We start from the raw sequence: 17135 nt of genomic DNA, 5'->3' as shown, positions 1-17135 counted from the left end.
CAAACACACCTGAAGCTAATCAATGTCTTCAGGATTACTGAAGTTGCAGGCAGCCGAATGTTTTTTTCAGGGTTGGAGCTAAACTCTGCAGGACAGCGGCCCTCCAGGATCAACGTTCCCCACCCCTGGCCTACAACAAGCTTCTTCCCGGGTTGGTGTCGCTGTTTTTTTAAGTTTGTCCTACGGCTGACGAACTTAGAGAGGTTCAAATGTATTTTTAACACTGTTCCTGAACATTATAACCTCAGCGTTTGTCTGTGTGCTGCACATTTTACGGAGAACAGCATAAGAGTACGATGCAGGCTCGCACAAAAGCTTCTCCTGAAAGACGGAGCCATTCCCATTTTGTTGGGACAATTTGTTGTTTATGTACTTGTAAGTATGTCTTATTATTTGTAGTTGTGTTTTCTATTAACAGTTCCAATCATAAGCTTTATGTAGTTGCTATGATAGCTATGATGCAAATGAAGGGCAAAGCTTTGCCTCCGCTAGCCTGCTAACTAACAAAACAGTATTGATGTAGTGATTACTTTAGCTTTTGTACGCTCTTGCTTTTGTAAGACTGTTCAACGCCCCTTAGCAAAATTATCCATGATTTTGTGATCAATTACTGTTTGTATTACCATAGTTTTCAGACAAATATGATTAAATGGTGGATAACATCATATCTATAATAAAACTAAAAAAACAAAAACATACCACTCTGAAACATCCTGTGAAATCCATGCTTGCAAAGTCTGTGCTTGAAATCCATTCAGCACAATCCTCTTGTTTGTTAACATTGTCAGGGTCTGAATCAGGCTTGAAATAGTTTGAAATTGTTCATCATTAATATCTTAGTAGAGCTCGCGGTTATGAAGGGGCGTGACATTTCTCGAACACGCGCTAAGCGCTGCCAATCACAACAGACTGGGCCAGCTAACCAATCACAGCACATTTCGTATTTTGGAAAAACAACACGTTCAACAACCAGACTGGGGAGAGAGGAGCTGTGGTAATGTAAAATATGTGAAAAAATTATGCAGTTTTTTTTTTTACATTTAAGCATGAAAACATATTCTAGTACACCCCAAAAACAAAATCAAGACTTCGTAAAAGGGCATATAGGACCCCTTTAACAAGTAATAAATGTATTATAACTACTGCGTATAAATAAATAAATATTAAATAAAAAATATCAAACTAAAATATAGTACATTAATTCCATTGAAAAAAACTCATTTTTAACCACCACAGGAGGAGTCTCATGTTTGCAGATTCAGAGAGGACAAACAATGCAGTAAAATTTGTCATTAAATTATATTACTGTTAAAATCTGCTGCACGTCTTGGCTGACGTGACTACACACATATCAAAATACATGTGAATTGTAGCACAATAAAGCAATCAGCACACTGACATCATAAAAACATTCTATTTGACAACTGCGTGAAAGACTGTTAGCACAATTTTGACAAATGCCAGACTCTTTATATATATTTTTATCTTAGGCTGATGTTTTAAGAACAGGAACGTGCTTTTCCATCCTAAAATTTCCTTGGAAAAACTTGTTAAAAGCACTTTTTGTAACTGATAAGAGATCAGCAATCATTGACCAAGCTTTAGTCATGTAAATACTGTATGCGTTCTGATTGCATTACACTGAACTTTGTCCTAGAGGATGTTCAGCCTAGCTATATTAGTTCAGTGTGAATTCCAAATCAGTTTAGAATCCGTTTCGTTTTGACACGTGACACATTCACTGGAGGAATTCCTTCTTCTTGAAGCATTTACAGGATTTCAAAATGAAAAAATTTATGAGCCGAACCACCAAAAATATCCTTGTGGTTTCTTTTGGATTTTTGCTCTTATTCACAGCATATGGAGGGCTGCAGAGTTTACAGGTAACTAATATAAATCAGAGATCATAGATTGTGTTGCATTTTTTATTTGTATGTCGCTTTGGATTGCGTTTGATGATGTCTAACAAATGATGTAAAAATCTTTTTGTTGACATTATTCATAATCAAACTCTTGCAGTACAGCATCAGTGTAATTTTCATAACCAAATAGAAGTTGAGCTCTAAATTAGCATGATGTTAGATGACAGCATAGGTAATACTGTATAAATAAAATAAATGAAATTCAACATATTTTTACTTAAACATGTACTCATAGACCTAATTGAAATATGATTATTTGTAGAAAAGTTGCAAAGTATAGTTCATTGATTTTTTCCACATCCATTTACTAAAGAGGAAGTTTGGGTGCATGGGAAATAAAATTCATAATAGTGAAAATATGCTACATTTTACACAAATTATTTATAATTTATGAAAACAATTTATGATTGATTTAAAGCATCTTTAAAATCATCTAAAGGGACAGAACAGTTGAAGAAACTCTGCCATTGCTTTGTGTATCTTGGTATTGATTTGTGGATGTATTTATATTGACAGAAGCATGTTTGTATGTTACAGAGCAGTCTCAATGCTGAGGATGGAATGGGCGTTATATCGCTCAGCGTCATCTATGGAGCCATCATTTTGTCCTCAATGTTTCTGCCCCCAATAATGATCAAAAATCTGGGCTGTAAATGGACCATTGTCATTTCAATGGGTTGCTATGTGGCATATTCCTTTGGAAACCTTGCGCCTGGCTGGTGCGTGTATTTCTCCACCTTTTGTACTTGCTGATCTGTTGAATGATATACACAAATAAGTGTTTAGTTTTAAGCTAAAATGAGAGAGACCGTTTCAAATCCCAGACATGACAAGACTATTATGTTTGAGATATAAGACAGAGTTTAAAGGGATAGTTCACCCAAAAATGAAAATTCTTTCACTCACTCTCATGTCGTTCACACAACATCTGCTCTCCCGTCAACACATCACGCATGTGTCGTGGTGCTTTTGTGAACGTGCGTTGTAGAATAATATTTTGTAAATAAAGTGGTAAATTATGTTTTTTTGCGCAAACAATGCACTCACATCGCTCCATAAAACTGAGTTTAAACCATTTGGGTCACATGGATTACTTTAATAATGTTTTTATACCTTTCTGGGGCTTGAAAGTGGAAGTTAACTGTCAATGGAGGGACAGAAAGCTCTCAGATTTCATTAATAACATCTTTATTGGATTTCCGAAGATGAACACAAGTCTTGCATGTTTGGAACGACATGAGGGTGAGTAAATAATGCCAGAATTAAAAATTTGGGTGAACTATCCCTTTAAAGGGATAGATCTGTAAAACTATCATAAAAGTGGTCCATATGATTTGTTATGGAAGCTAGCACAAAATATATGAAAAAAATTATATTTAAACTGTTCAGAAGTTTGGGGCTAGTAGGATTTTTTTTATGTTTTTGAAAAAAGTATCTTACCAAGGCTGTATTTATTTGATCCAAAATTACAGTATACAGTAATATTGCAAAAAAATATTACTAAAACTAAGAACTGTTTTCTATTTTAATATATTTTAAAATTTCATTTATTCATGTGATGTCAAAACTGAATTTTCAGCATCATTACTCAAGTCTTCAGTGTCACATAAATAATCCTTCAGAAATCATTATGATATGATGATTTGCTGCTCCTGAAACATTTCATATTATTATCAATGTTGAATAATGAATGATTTTTGTAAAAACCGTGAAACATATATTGATACACTTTAATGAATAACATTCAAAAGAATTTTTTTTTGTAACATTATTAATGTCATTTTTGTCCAATTTAACAAATTCCGAAGATAACAAATTACTGAAGTCTCTGAAATCTTTTTGTTTCTGCAGGGCAAGTCTGATGACCACTTCTGCCATTCTAGGTATGGGAGGTTCTCCGCTGTGGTCTGCAAAATGCACCTATCTCACAATTAGTGGAAACATGCGTGGCCAGAAAATCAACAAGAAAGGCCAGGATCTCATAAACCAATATTTTGGCATTTTTTTCTTCATTTTTCAATCTTCTGGCGTATGGGGAAACCTCATGTCATCTCTCATATTTGGCCAGGACTCTAACATAGGTACAGTTGAATTAAATACTTTGCCAGCGTCTCTGTATTTTGGTGACTGTAAATGCACTGAGCGTCTATCCGTTTCTAGTCGAAGTCCCTGAGGAGAACCTGCAGTTCTGTGGTGTGGCAACATGCCTTGACAATTTCACCATCATTGGAAACTCAACCCGTCCAGCAAGACACTTAGTAAACACACTACTAGGCTGCTACATTGGTAGGTCATATTTGTGTACAAACATAACATTATTATTTATTTTATTTTTTTGTATGCTTGTATAGTGAGCTGTTGAAATGACTTCATTAATATTATCCCCTGAAAAATATAGCTTAGAATATTCAGCACTGTGTAGGCAACTAATTTTCATTGTTCTATGAAGGTCCATTAAGACTGTATAACCTAGTGTTTCCTGGTCTATGCAGGTGTGGGGGTTCTGGCCATGATTTTTGTGGCAGTGTTCTTGGACAACATAGACCAAGGTCTGGCCAAAGAATTTCGAAAGAACAAGGGCAACGAATCATTTTGCAGCACCTTTCTGGCTACCTTCAAGCTCTTGAGAGATCCCAGATTGTTGCTGCTCATCCCATTGACCATGTACAGTGGGTTCGAGCAAAGTTTCCTCTCTGGCGAATTCACAAAGGTACCTAACCAAATACAGACTGAGTAAAAAAATAAAGGGGGCTTGGGAAACAAAATGCCACCAGAATTAATAAATTCCCCCAAAATTTAAGATGGGGCAAAAAAATGTATGACTTGTATTTAAAATTTATAACATACAAAACAGTTAAGCAAATGGATGCCCTACACAGAACTTCAGTTATCCCCTTATATTTAAAACATTAATGTCTCGTTGCATTATTTTGTTACACTTTATTTTAATAGAAAGTGGTCACTTGCGCTTCAGCCTGGTTGGTGCTCACGGAACAGGACGCAAAAATCAAAAGAGGAGACCCAAGGTCTAGCTAGGACCAAGGAGCAGGACCGGAGCACACGACGTTTTAAGTGATTTTTATTGGTGCAAAACGGCTAACGTTTCGACGCCCTTTCGACTCTGAAGAAGACGCATGGGCGTCGAAACGTTAGTCGTTTTGCACCAATAAAAATCACTTAAAACGTTGTGTGCTCCGGTCCTGCTCCTTGGTCCTAGCTAGACCTTGGGTCTCCTCTTTTGACTTTATTTTAATGTTTCCATGTTACAGTGTTATTACACATTTAAGTACTGAGTAATAATAATGTACTTACTATAAGGTTAGGGTTAGGATTAGGTTTATGGTTAGTTCCATGTATTTAAGCACAATTCATAGTAATTACTATTTTTAGTAAATAATATTACATGTTACGTATAACAAAGACACTGTAAAGTTACCCATTATTTATGCAATTGTAATTACTGCATTAAACAGTCTGTAATTAAACAGTCTGTGTAAATACATTTACAGTAAATGCCACTTCAGATGCAAAGATGGATTTTGTACAGGATTGTACAGATGTCCTGGACATATAGTAGAATTTAAAATAAAGTTGAAACTTATTGGCTGCATCCAAAATCGTATACTTCCCTACTATATTGTTTGCGAAAAACAGTATGTGACTAAATGAATTCACATTACTTATAAAAGAGCAGGCAAAAAGTACCTGGATGACCTAATACTTCTGGCTACATTCTGAAGTGTGTATATGATGGACACTTTACTATCCCATGAGGCCACGGGAGAGGATTTGTGAATGGTCATGCACCCTAAAGGGGTATTGCATGTTTACCCCTAAAGGATGCAACATGGCGAAAGTAGTACGTTAGAATTACATTCATACTACACACACTCATACATACAACATACTCTTTTAGCAGTTGTGTAGTAATTACTCACTCAAAATAAGTAGCTACCTGAGAGAGTATGCGATCTCGGACTCAGCCATTTTGTTTGACTGGTAACTGTTCAATTGCTTATTCTAATTGAGCTTATTGTTTAAACATTTATAAATTCAAATTTAAGATCATAATGGGAAAGTTCATTTCTAATTCATTCTCATGGAATATGAGCATGTGTTTGTGATCCTCTTTCCCACAGAACTATGTGACTTGTGCATTAGGAATACATTATGTTGGCTTTGTGATGATCTGTTTCGCTGCTACTAACTCCCTGTGCTCATTTGCGTTTGGGAGACTGGCTCAATACACTGGAAGAATCCCCCTCTTTTGTTTGGGTAATACATGAACAGCTTGACAGGTTTAAGGTTAAATATTGTCTCTAGAATTGATGCTTATACTGTCTTACTACACTTTCACAGCTGCACTGACAAACCTGGGCTGTTTTGTGGGTCTTTTGTTCTGGGAGCCTCATCCAAACCAGCTGCCTGTGTTCTTCGTGATTCCGGCTCTCTGGGGCTTGGCAGACGCTGTGTGGCAAACACAAACCAATGGTGAGTGCTTCATACTGCATACTACTTAGTTACCTATACAGTCAAGTTATTGTTATGAATATTAAAGAGTTAGCTCACCTAAAAATGAAAAGTATCCCATAATTTACTCACCCTCAAGCCATCCTTAGTGTTTATGACTTTCTTCTTTCAGCCGAACACAGAGTTATATTAAAAAATATCTTGGCAGTGAACGGTAGGCTACCATTTTTTTAAGCCCAAAAAAGCACTTCCATCCATCATAAAAGTAATCCATACAACTCCAGTGGGTTGATAAAAGGCCTTCTGAAGCAAAACGATGCATTTTTGTAAGACAGTTATCCATAATTATAATTTTATAAACTGTAATTACCAGCTTCCGGTAACGGCCGTCACCAGAGAGTCGAGTTCCGGCGTATGACGTAGGATGTAGGAGTAGCGGAAACATTTCTCTTTAAAAATTCTCGTTTTAGACTTCTAATTTGTGACCGGTGTTTTGTTCTGCTCTATCCTCTGCGCTTCCGCATTCGTCAATATGTCATGCGTCATTAAAAAAAAAAGAAAAAAATTATTATTATTACTATTATTATTACTTAACATTAAAAAAAAATGCTTCCACGGATGTTTAATGTGTTTTATATTTGTTGTATTGCATTTTATGGTATTCAAGTTCACATTATGTTGTTAATTTATAAATGTTTGTATAGTTATTTATTATACTGTGTATTATTTCATTGCAGCACTTTATGGAATTCTCTTTGCTGAGAACAAAGAAGCAGCATTTGCCAACTACCGCATGTGGGAGTCCCTTGGTTTTGTTATAGCCTTTGCTTACAGCACATTCATCTGCCTGTCCACCAAGATCTACATTGCTTTGGCTGTTCTGGCCCTTACCATGGTAACTTACCTTTACGTTGAGTACGAGGAATACAAGCATCCAACTCCACCAGTGATAATGGAGGACTTGCATAAACCAGAAAAGGCCGACCTCACAGAATTGAACGATAAAGATATTATTGCCCAGACACAAATGTAAATAGATTTTGGGTTGATATTTCTGCCTCAGCATGTAAAATGTTTTTTTTTTTTTGTTGTTGTTGTTGTCTTTTAGAGATTATTTTTACAGTAGTTTTTACAGTGTTGATGTAACATAAATATTTTGATAAATCTTTATAACTGTACAAAGGCAAATCGTTTCTTTTTGTGTTTTTATGATTCTGTTTACCTAATTTTTACACTAAGTGCAACAGATAGAATGCTCATTATGTTAAATGTGAGCATGTCTGGTTAACATTTGGCACTCAAGGGCCTGGTTTAACCTTAGTTCAATAAGGACATTTAAGTAGCTTTTATAAACGTGCCTTAGAAAAAATCATTCCTGGTGTGCATCTTGAGACAAAACAATGGCACATATATATTTTAATATATGTCAGTGCAAGTTGCTTTCAGTTAAAACAGCTCAAACATGTATTTTAGTCAAAGACTAGCTTGTCTGTGAAACCAGGGGGAAAGTATTTGATTGATTAGGAGATCATATGAAAATATTATTATAAAGTAGGCTTGTTCTACTGATTTTGGGATGGATGTCTATATGGAGTAAATAAGCTGTTTTCCCCCTGAATAAAACATGACTTTAAATTAAATTACACCAGCATCACTGTGCTGAGTCAATGATCAAAGTTTGGTGTTGTAAAACATGCCAAATCTACATTAAGAAAATCATTGGGTAAGATCCTGTTAAAAACATGAGTAACTGAGACCATAAAAAAGAAATGATGTTTAAGATTATAGGCCTATAATACTATATAATATTCTTTACAGTCAGAAGATTAACCCCTCAGCATCACTGAAGTGGCAAAAACAAGACAGACAGAATATATGTAAATATTGCCACAAGATTAAAATGAGAATTTTTTTTGTATGGGGGGGTTATGATCATAACTTGTATGAGTTATGATTCTCATACAAGATAATCTTTACATCTTTTATCATATATGGCTAAAGGGTGTTTCTGCATACAAGTTCTTCTTGAGATACTCATTTAGATAGTCTATGTGAGTCATCATGAAACTTAAAAACAAACCAAAAAAAACAACAATCATTTACAGATTAAACTCTTCCAGAAGCTCAAATGGTGTTTAAACTTTATATGCATTATAGAAATGGCTATTACTTTTATTAAAGGCAAAAGGCTGAAAATGAGAAGTGAAACAATGTAGGCTAACAATGAATCAAAATAACAGAAGAAAGAAACTCATACTGGAACAACTTGAGGTCGAGTAAATGATGAAATATTTTTTTGGGTGAACTATTCCTTTAAGCAGTGAGTTTTACATGACATCTACCTCCAATTTTAGTTACCATGACAGGAGTTAATTCATTCCCCAATAAACAAACAGATGGACTATCAAATTCTGTACGCGGTCGGCTGCTATGAAGGCTGTATTGTAACTCGCTGTTTTCATATGTGCTTTCTCCGTTATGGTAAATATAAACTAACGCTATGGTTTATGGTATATAGCCTGGCCTGCACACTAATGCACAATACAATATGTAGCCTATAATACTACATAACGCACTACTGCAGCTACATTGTTTTGCATTGTAACCAGTAGATGGTAGCATTCTCACTGAAAATAAACTCTCGGGCCTCTTCCTTAGCTTTCAATTGGTGCATTTTGATCTCCAGTAGGTGGCATGGTTTTCTTCTTGTCTGTTATGGTCGAATCTGAGGAGAGAGAGAGAGAGAGAGAGAGAGAGAGAGAGAGAGAGAGAGAGAGAGAGAGAGAGAGAGAGAGAGAGAGAGAGAGAGAGAGAATAATAACGTCAATAACATCGCTCATCAAAATTGTAAAGCTATTAGGCATACGTGACATTAGGTCTACGTTTCGACTTCACTTAAAATGTGTTATATGGTTGCCCATTTCATTTACGCTTATATAATAACATTTTAATCTTTTGTCAATCAGGCTAGCCTACATTTTTTGAAATGCTTACAAAATACACTAATCTTTACACAGCACAAGTGTAGCTATTAGTTAAACCGTATTCGATTTAGACCTTCGAAACATATTTTTAGACAGATAAATAGCCTAATATGCAAACAAAAACTATATTTTAGTTTTTATATTTTTTTTAGGAAAAAAAATATATTTTCAAATTGTATTATTAGTAGGCCTTTTACTATTATTATAAAATACAAAAATATTAGCCTATATGCAAGGGAGCAAGAAAATAATGAAGGCTACATTTTTAAAGGATTCACAGTTTTCATTAGAAGAATCAGAAATCAGATACACAGTATAAGAAAAAGGTTTAAGAAAGGCTTACTCTTACTAAATTTACACTTGTGTATAAAATATTTAGCCAAGTTTGGAAAATGTCGCTTATTCACGCATGGTGACGTCACCTGCTCTGACCGCGCAACATAACACTCGCATCATGTCAGCAGCTCACATGGCGCGCTTTCATTCAAAGGTTTCCTAGCAACGAAAGATGACCAGAGCAGAGGACACAAAAGGAGCCACAACCACACAACCTGTCTGACAGGAGCTCTGAGTGTAGAGGATCTCCCAGACAACAAAGCTCGGGCAGGTAAGAGTGATTTATATACTCTACACTCGGTGAAAACTAAAACGATATATTTTATAATGTGATCATTTCACAGTTAATCTCCCAAATTAATGTAGAAACAACAAAGACAGTTTTATAAATGAAGGCCAGTACTGATATTAATACAGCTAACTTACTGATGTCTCAATGAAATAGATGTTTCCCCCCGATTTTAAACTTTAATTATAGCCATTCAACATTACAGTGTATTGAAAGCTATCAATGTTTTTTTTTACATTGATAAGGCTTAAAAAAAAAAAAAACTTTTAATTTAAGTGAACTTCATATTTACCTGTGCCCTTTCTGCCCGTCTAACAGGTAGGAAATATACAGAAACTGAACAAGAGCGTGATCATATAGCTAATGTAACTCTAGCTAAAGGATGACAGAAAAATGACCGGGATACTAGTGCTTTATATTTATATATATATATATATATATATATATATATATATATACATATACATATATTCCCATATACAGTGAGGAAAATAAGTATTTGAACACCCTGCTATTTTGCAAGTTCTCCCACTTAGAAATCATGGAGGGGTCTGAAATTGTCATCGTAGGTGCATGTCCACTGTGAGAGACATAATCTAAAAAAAAAAAATCCAGAAATCACAATGTATGATTTTTTAACTATTTATTTGTATGATACAGCTGCAAATAAGTATTTGAACACCTGAGAAAATCAATGTTAATATTTGGTACAGTAGCCTTTGTTTGCAATTACAGAGGTCAAACGTTTCCTGTAGTTTTTCACCAGGTTTGCACACACTGCAGGAGGGATTTTGGCCCACTCCTCCACACAGATCTTCTCTAGATCAGTCAGGTTTCTGGGCTGTCGCTGAGAAACACGGAGTTTGAGCTCCCTCCAAAGATTCTCTATTGGGTTTAGGTCTGGAGACTGGCTAGGCCACGCCAGAACCTTGATATGCTTCTTACAGAGCCACTCCTTGGTTATCCTGGCTGTGTGCTTCGGGTCATTGTCATGTTGGAAGACCCAGCCTCGACCCATCTTCAATGCTCTAACTGAGGGAAGGAGGTTGTTCCCCAAAATCTCGCAATACATGGCCCCGGTCATCCTCTCCTTAATACAGTGCAGTCGCCCTGTCCCATGTGCAGAAAAACACCCCCAAAGCATGATGCTACCACCCCCATGCTTCACAGTAGGGATGGTGTTCTTGGGATGGTACTCATCATTCTTCTTCCTCCAAACACGTTTAGTGGAATTATGACCAAAAAGTTCTATTTTGGTCTCATCTGACCACATGACTTTCTCCCATGACTCCTCTGGATCATCCAAATGGTCATTGGCAGACCTTAAGACGGGCCTTGACATGTGCTGGTTTAAGCAGGGGAACCTTCCGTGCCATGCATGATTTCAAACCATGACGTCTTAGTGTATTACCAACAGTAACCTTGGAAACGGTGGTCCCAGCTCTTTTCAGGTCATTGACCAGCTCCTCCCGTGTAGTTCTGGGCTGATTTCTCACCTTTCTTAGGATCATTGAGACCCCACGAGGTGAGATCTTGTATGGAGCCCCAGTCCGAGAGAGATTGACAGTCATGTTTAGCTTCTTCCATTTTCTAATGATTGCTCCAACAGTGGACCTTTTTTTACCAAGCTGCTTGGCAATTTCCCCGTAGCCCTTTCCAGCCTTGAGGAGGTGTACAATTTTGTCTCTAGTGTCTTTGGACAGCTCTTTGGTCTTGGCCATGTTAGTAGTTGGATTCTTACTGATTGTATGGGGTGGACAGGTGTCTTTATGCAGCTAACGACCTCAAACAGGTGCATCTAATTTAGGATAATAAATGGAGTGGAGGTGGACATTTTAAAGGCAGACCTCAGGTCTTTGAGGGTCAGAATTCTAGCTGATAGACAGGTGTTCAAATACTTATTTGCAGCTGTATCATACAAATAAATAGTTAAAAAATCATATATTGTGATTTCTGGATTTTTTTTTTTAGATTATGTCTCTCACATTGGACATGCACCTACGATGACAATTTCAGACCCCTCCATGATTTCCAAGTGGGAGAACTTGCAAAATAGCAGGGTGTTCAAATACTTATTTTCCTCACTGTATATATATATATATATATATATATATATATATATATATATATATATATATATATATCCAATCCACTTTATTTATATAGCACAATTTAAACAAACAACAAGGTTACCAAAGTGCTTTACAGAGATAAAATTATAAGACAAAAAACAAACAAAATAAATAAAATAACATCAACAATGACAGCGACAACGAAGACCACAGCAGCTCTCATGGTGAATCAAAAGCCAGGGAATAAAAATATGTTTTTAAACAAGATTTAAAAGTGTGGAGGGTGAGCGCAACTTTAATGTGTGGCGGTAAATCATTCCACAATTTGGGAGCAACTGCTGAAAAAGAGCGGTTGCCTCTGGTCTTCAGCCTGGTCCTGGGCACATTCAGCCGCAGCTGATCACCGGACCTCAGTGACCTTGACGGGGTGTAAATGTGCAGGAGCTCTGAAATGTACTGAGGTGCCAACCCATTCAGCGACTTAAAAACAAACATTAAAATCTTAAAATGTATTCTAAAATATACAGGGAGCCAGTGGAGCGAGGCCAAAATAGGAGTAATGTGTTCATCACTTGCTCAAAAATATTAAAAGATAAAACAGGTTTAATTTTGGCTAAAAGCCTCAACTGATAAAAACAGGATTTAACCACCATGTTTATCTGCTTGTCAAGCTTAAATTCACTGTCAATTTTAATGCCTAAATTGGTAACTACTGGCTTTACATATTGCTGCAGGGACCCAAGGTTTACAGGAGTGGAGTCACAAACTCGGCTGGGTCCAAACACAATGATCTCAGTTTTTTCTTCGTTTAAATAAAAAAAAATTAAAAGACATTCAAGTAACGGAGTCAGGGAACCGTTTGCATCTCTTCTCAGTGGTAAGTAGAATTGCGAGTCATCCGCATAAAAATGGTAGGAAATACCATGTCTTTTAAAAATATTTCCAAGAGGGAGAAGGTACAAGGAGAACAGTAGTGGTCCAAGAACTGAGCCTTGAGGGACTCCACAGAGAAGGGGGGCGATAGATGATGCAGAGTCACCAAGTTTTACAGAAAAAAATCGGTCAGATAAATACGATCTGAACCACTGCAGGGCAGTATCTCGGATGCCTACACAGTGCTCTAGGCGAGAGATAAGAATGGCGTGATCAATTGTGTCGAAAGCAGCAGTAAGGTCTAAAAGCACAAGAATAACTGAGTCTCCACGGTCTGTAGTTAATAAAAGATCATTAAAAACTCTTAAAAGTGCAGTCTCGGTACTATGAAAAGCTTTAAAACCAGATTGAAAAATTTCTAAAATACCATTTGTATCTAAATAGGATTGTAATTGTGCAAAAACAGTTTTTTCTAAGATTTTAGAAATAAAAGGAAGCTTTGATATCGGTCGGTAGTTAGCTAAAATAGTAGTGTCCAGATTTTGCTTTTTAATTAGAGGTACAACAGTTGCCTCCTTGCAATAAGCTGGGACAATTCCTGAAGTCAGACTACTGTTAATCATTTTTTGGACATTTGGCACTATAGTGGTCCAGACCTCCTTAAAAAGGCGAGGGGGGACAATGTCCGTGGGACATACTGAGGGATTAAGCAGTAAAATTAATTTATTGAGGCAAGAAAGCGACACAGGCTCAAACTGGTCAAACACTGTAAAACAGGTCAGCATTTCAGAGGGGTTTGATACAGGTGGGGTAATATGAGCTCTATCTTGTCTAAAAAATAGTGTACAAAATTCTCACAGACTTCAGAAGAAGCTTCTAAACAAGAGGATTGGGGTGAATTTAAAATTGAATCAATACTTTTAAAAAGGACACGTGGTTTGTTTCAATTTTGGACAATTTTTTCTTTTAGATATCTAGTTTTTTCAGCTTTTACTATTTTTTGATACGTTCTCCAGCTTTCCTTTAAAATTTCATAAAAGACATAAAGCTTGTCTTTCTTCCACCGACGCTCTGCTCTCCTTGCTGCACGGGTAGTGTCATTAAACCATGGCTCAGATTTAGGTCTGGGGCGCAAAACTTTTAAAGGAGAAACAATGTCAAGAATGCTAGCACATGTGGAGAGAAAGGAAGAAGTTAATTTCTCTGTGTCAGCTACGAGACCGGTATCAAACTGAGACGACTTTTGAAAGACACAAGAAAACTGAGCAGCAGTGGTCGGCTTAAACACACGGCCTTAGGCGTGCAGGGGCATTTGGTTTAGATTTAAGACAAGACAAGTTAAAATCAAATAAAACCGGCATGTGATCGGAAAATACAGCATCCTGTGTCTGAATATTCAAAATGGGCAAACCATAGGATAACACAAGATCTAACGTGTGCCCCTGTTCCTGTGTGGGTCCACTGACATGTTGAATAAAGTTAAAAGTATCAATCATATCTAAAAAATCTTTAGTAAGTGGTTTGGAGGGACAACAAACATGTACATTAAAATCACCAACAATTAAAACTCTGTCATAGTCTGTCATGATACTGGCCAAGAAGTCAGAGAACTCTTTTATAAAATGTTTGTTGTATTTCGGTGGGCTTACAATGTAAGCTGCTCTTTAAGACAGTCGCTATTCCTATATATAGACATATATATCTCACGGCCTGCATTTGTAACGAGTCACGTGTCTTGTAATTAAGAGGCTGTTTACATTACTGTCCAAATGACTATCCAACGGATAATTAAATGTGATTTCTCCTATTTCCCATCATTTCTTGGAGGTTCTGGGATCTTCTCTATGGCCGAAAAGGAACGTGGTTTTGCTCCTCTGGTGTTCCGACTGCATGGAGGAGCTCCGCTGGTGGTGCGTGAGGTTCTGCTGGAGCGAGGATGGGAGGAGTATGATGAAGACAGGCAGGAGGAAGGAGACTGGAACCTCTACTGGAGATCCTCTGGCTTCCGAAACTCTGACTACAAAAACATCCTGCCCTGGCAGAGACTGAACCACCATCTCAAAATGACCCACATTACGCACAAGGACTATCTAGCACGACATTTGAGAAGAATGAAGAGCGCTTTCGGCGCAGCCTTGTATGACTTCAGCCCTGCTGCTTTCATACTGCCAAACGAATACACAAAGTTTCTAGGGGTGTACACTAAGAATCGCACCACTGATGGAGGGAAGTCTTGCTACTGGATTTGTAAGCCTGTTCACCTGTCGAGAGGAAGAGGTATATTTCTGTTTAAAGATATCAAGGACTTGGTCTACGACTCTTCAGTAATCATACAAAGATACGTCAGCAACCCGCTTCTCATTTCAGGCTACAAGTTTGATCTCCGCATTTACGTTTGCGTAAAGAGCTTCTGTCCTCTTGTAATTTACATGCACCAGGAAGGCCTAGTGCGTTTCGCGACAGAAAAGTACAACCTTGCTTCTTTAGACAACCTATACTCTCACCTGACGAACACCAGCATCAATAAGTTCGGATTGTGCTACGCCATGGACAAAGAGCGAGTTGGCCGAGGATGCAAGTGGACCATGAGCAAATTCCGCAGCTTTCTTCACAAACAAGATGTAAACGAACTTCTCCTTTGGCACAGGATCAGCAATATCATCACGTTGACTCTGCTCGCAGCCGTTCCTTGCATTCCCTCCAACCCCAATTGTCTGGAACTGTTAGGGTTTGACATCCTCATCGACTCCAGCTACAAACCGTGGCTTCTGGAAGTCAACCACAGTCCGGCGCTTTCATTGGACTGCCCTGCTGATGTAACTGTCAAGAAAGGGCTTATCAATGATATAATCGACCTGATGAATTACAGGATGATGGATGGTTTCAGACAGAAGGAAGACCTCAGAAAGAGATATACAAGATCAGGTAGATGGTATTTACAGCCAAAAATTCCTCTGCTACCCAAAACTTTGCATGCTACTCCATCAGGCAAGAGAAGCTGGAATCAGTCTATCTCAACCTCTTCAAGTTCTCAAGACACTGTGTTGTGTTCTGTGGATGATTGTGCTAGAAATAACAGCAGGTATGCTTCTCGCCCCATTTCAAAATCCACAATGTCCAGTGGACATGAAAAGGCTCCACAGAAGCTGGAGGAAATTCACGTTGAGGTGGATTCTGATAACCTAAAACTCACAATGCTTAACAGTACGAGGCAGTCTCACATAAATACACCATCTTCCACATTCAAGTTGCCTTCTCTTCACATACATAAACTCAAATCCCCAACCATCCCATGGAACCGCAGGACTCAGGACAGAGACATCCCTCCTTGTCGTGTTGGAGACTTCATACTGACGTTTCCCTTTAATGAGGCTACGTGGAAAGCCTCTCAGGACCAAGTGGATGTTAAGGCTATTGTGAATGAGGTCCGTAAACTCACGAAAAGACTGGGATCTTCCTTTAACGAAAAAAAGAGGACAAAGGCGGACAGCAGTCAGAGTTGTAATGTTGTCAGGGACAAATTTGAGTCTCTGCTTTGGGGGCCAAAAGATCCACCTCTTCTCAGCGAATGCTACTCCTCAAATTCAGAAACTACGTAAAATGGTTTAAGTAGGCCTAATTTTTTCAACGATTAGCCTAGTAATCTCTTACAAGACAAGACAAATGGGGAGAGCATACAGGTGCTGGTCATATAATAAGAATATCATCAAAAAGTTTATTTATTTCAAGAATTCAACTTAACAGGTGAAACTAATATATTATATAGACTCATTACATGCAAAATGAGATCTTTCAAGCCTTTATTTGTTATAATTTTGATGATTATGGCTTACAGCTTATGAAACCCACGAAATCAAGATCCCAGAAAATTAGAATATTACATGAAATCACACAGTAATTACACAGTGTTACCATGGTCATTGAACCAGGTTTTGGTTATTTTGGCAGTGTGGGCCGGTGCAAATCCTGCTGGAAAATGAAGTCAGCATCTCCATAAAGCTTGTCTGCTGAAGGAAGCATGAAGTGCTCTGGAAATGTCCTGGTAGACGGCTGCGTTGACTCTGGATTTAATAAAGCACAGTGGACCAAAGTCCTCTTTTCTGATGAGAGCAAATTTTGCATCTCATTTGGAAACCAAGGTCCCAGAGTCTGGAGGAAGAATGGAGAGGCACACAATCCAAGATGCTTG

At 37.5% G+C, this 17135-nt stretch overlaps 2 protein-coding genes across 3 annotated transcripts; both read left to right on the top strand.

Annotated features, from left to right (window-relative positions):
* The first annotated feature begins 73 nt into the window (after nt 1–73).
* On the top strand, nt 74–7577 carry LOC307168568 (protein unc-93 homolog A). 2 transcript variants are annotated; one of them, XM_079888686.1, is made up of 8 exons: nt 74–151; nt 2460–2641; nt 3774–4003; nt 4083–4208; nt 4415–4632; nt 6062–6197; nt 6282–6413; nt 7130–7577. In XM_079888686.1, the coding sequence occupies exons 2-8, from the start codon at nt 2484–2486 to the stop codon at nt 7423–7425; spliced, it is 1296 nt and encodes a 431-aa protein (XP_079744812.1). In that variant the 5' UTR covers nt 74–151; nt 2460–2483; the 3' UTR covers nt 7426–7577. The 2 variants fall into 2 exon arrangements, with proteins under 2 accessions (XP_079744812.1, XP_079744811.1); XM_079888685.1 differs by lacking the exon at nt 74–151 and adding an exon at nt 1681–1883.
* Nucleotides 7578–14787: 7210 nt separating this feature from the next.
* On the top strand, nt 14788–16556 carry LOC307169056 (putative tubulin polyglutamylase TTLL2). The gene has a single exon (XM_079889444.1). The coding sequence runs from the start codon at nt 14791–14793 to the stop codon at nt 16543–16545; it is 1755 nt and encodes a 584-aa protein (XP_079745570.1). The 5' UTR covers nt 14788–14790; the 3' UTR covers nt 16546–16556.
* The last annotated feature ends 579 nt before the right edge of the window (nt 16557–17135 follow it).

This window comes from Squalius cephalus (assembly GCF_949319135.1).
Source record: "Squalius cephalus genome assembly, chromosome: 12".
Taxonomy (NCBI): domain Eukaryota; kingdom Metazoa; phylum Chordata; class Actinopteri; order Cypriniformes; family Leuciscidae; genus Squalius; species Squalius cephalus.
The sequence above is the reverse complement of the archived record's forward strand: the minus strand, read 5'-3'. Positions and strand labels throughout refer to the sequence as shown.

Excerpts from the sequence above, each read along its gene's own strand:
- LOC307169056 (XM_079889444.1), top strand. The coding sequence starts at position 14,791 with ATGGCCGAAAAGGAACGTGGTTTTGCTCCTCTGGTGTTCCGACTGCAT.
- LOC307168568 (XM_079888685.1), top strand. The coding sequence starts at position 1,785 with ATGAAAAAATTTATGAGCCGAACCACCAAAAATATCCTTGTGGTTTCT. Across the intron at positions 1,884-2,459 it reads GAGGGCTGCAGAGTTTACAG|AGCAGTCTCAATGCTGAGGA; the intron begins GTAACTAATATA and ends TGTATGTTACAG. Across the intron at positions 6,414-7,129 it reads GTGGCAAACACAAACCAATG|CACTTTATGGAATTCTCTTT; the intron begins GTGAGTGCTTCA and ends ATTTCATTGCAG.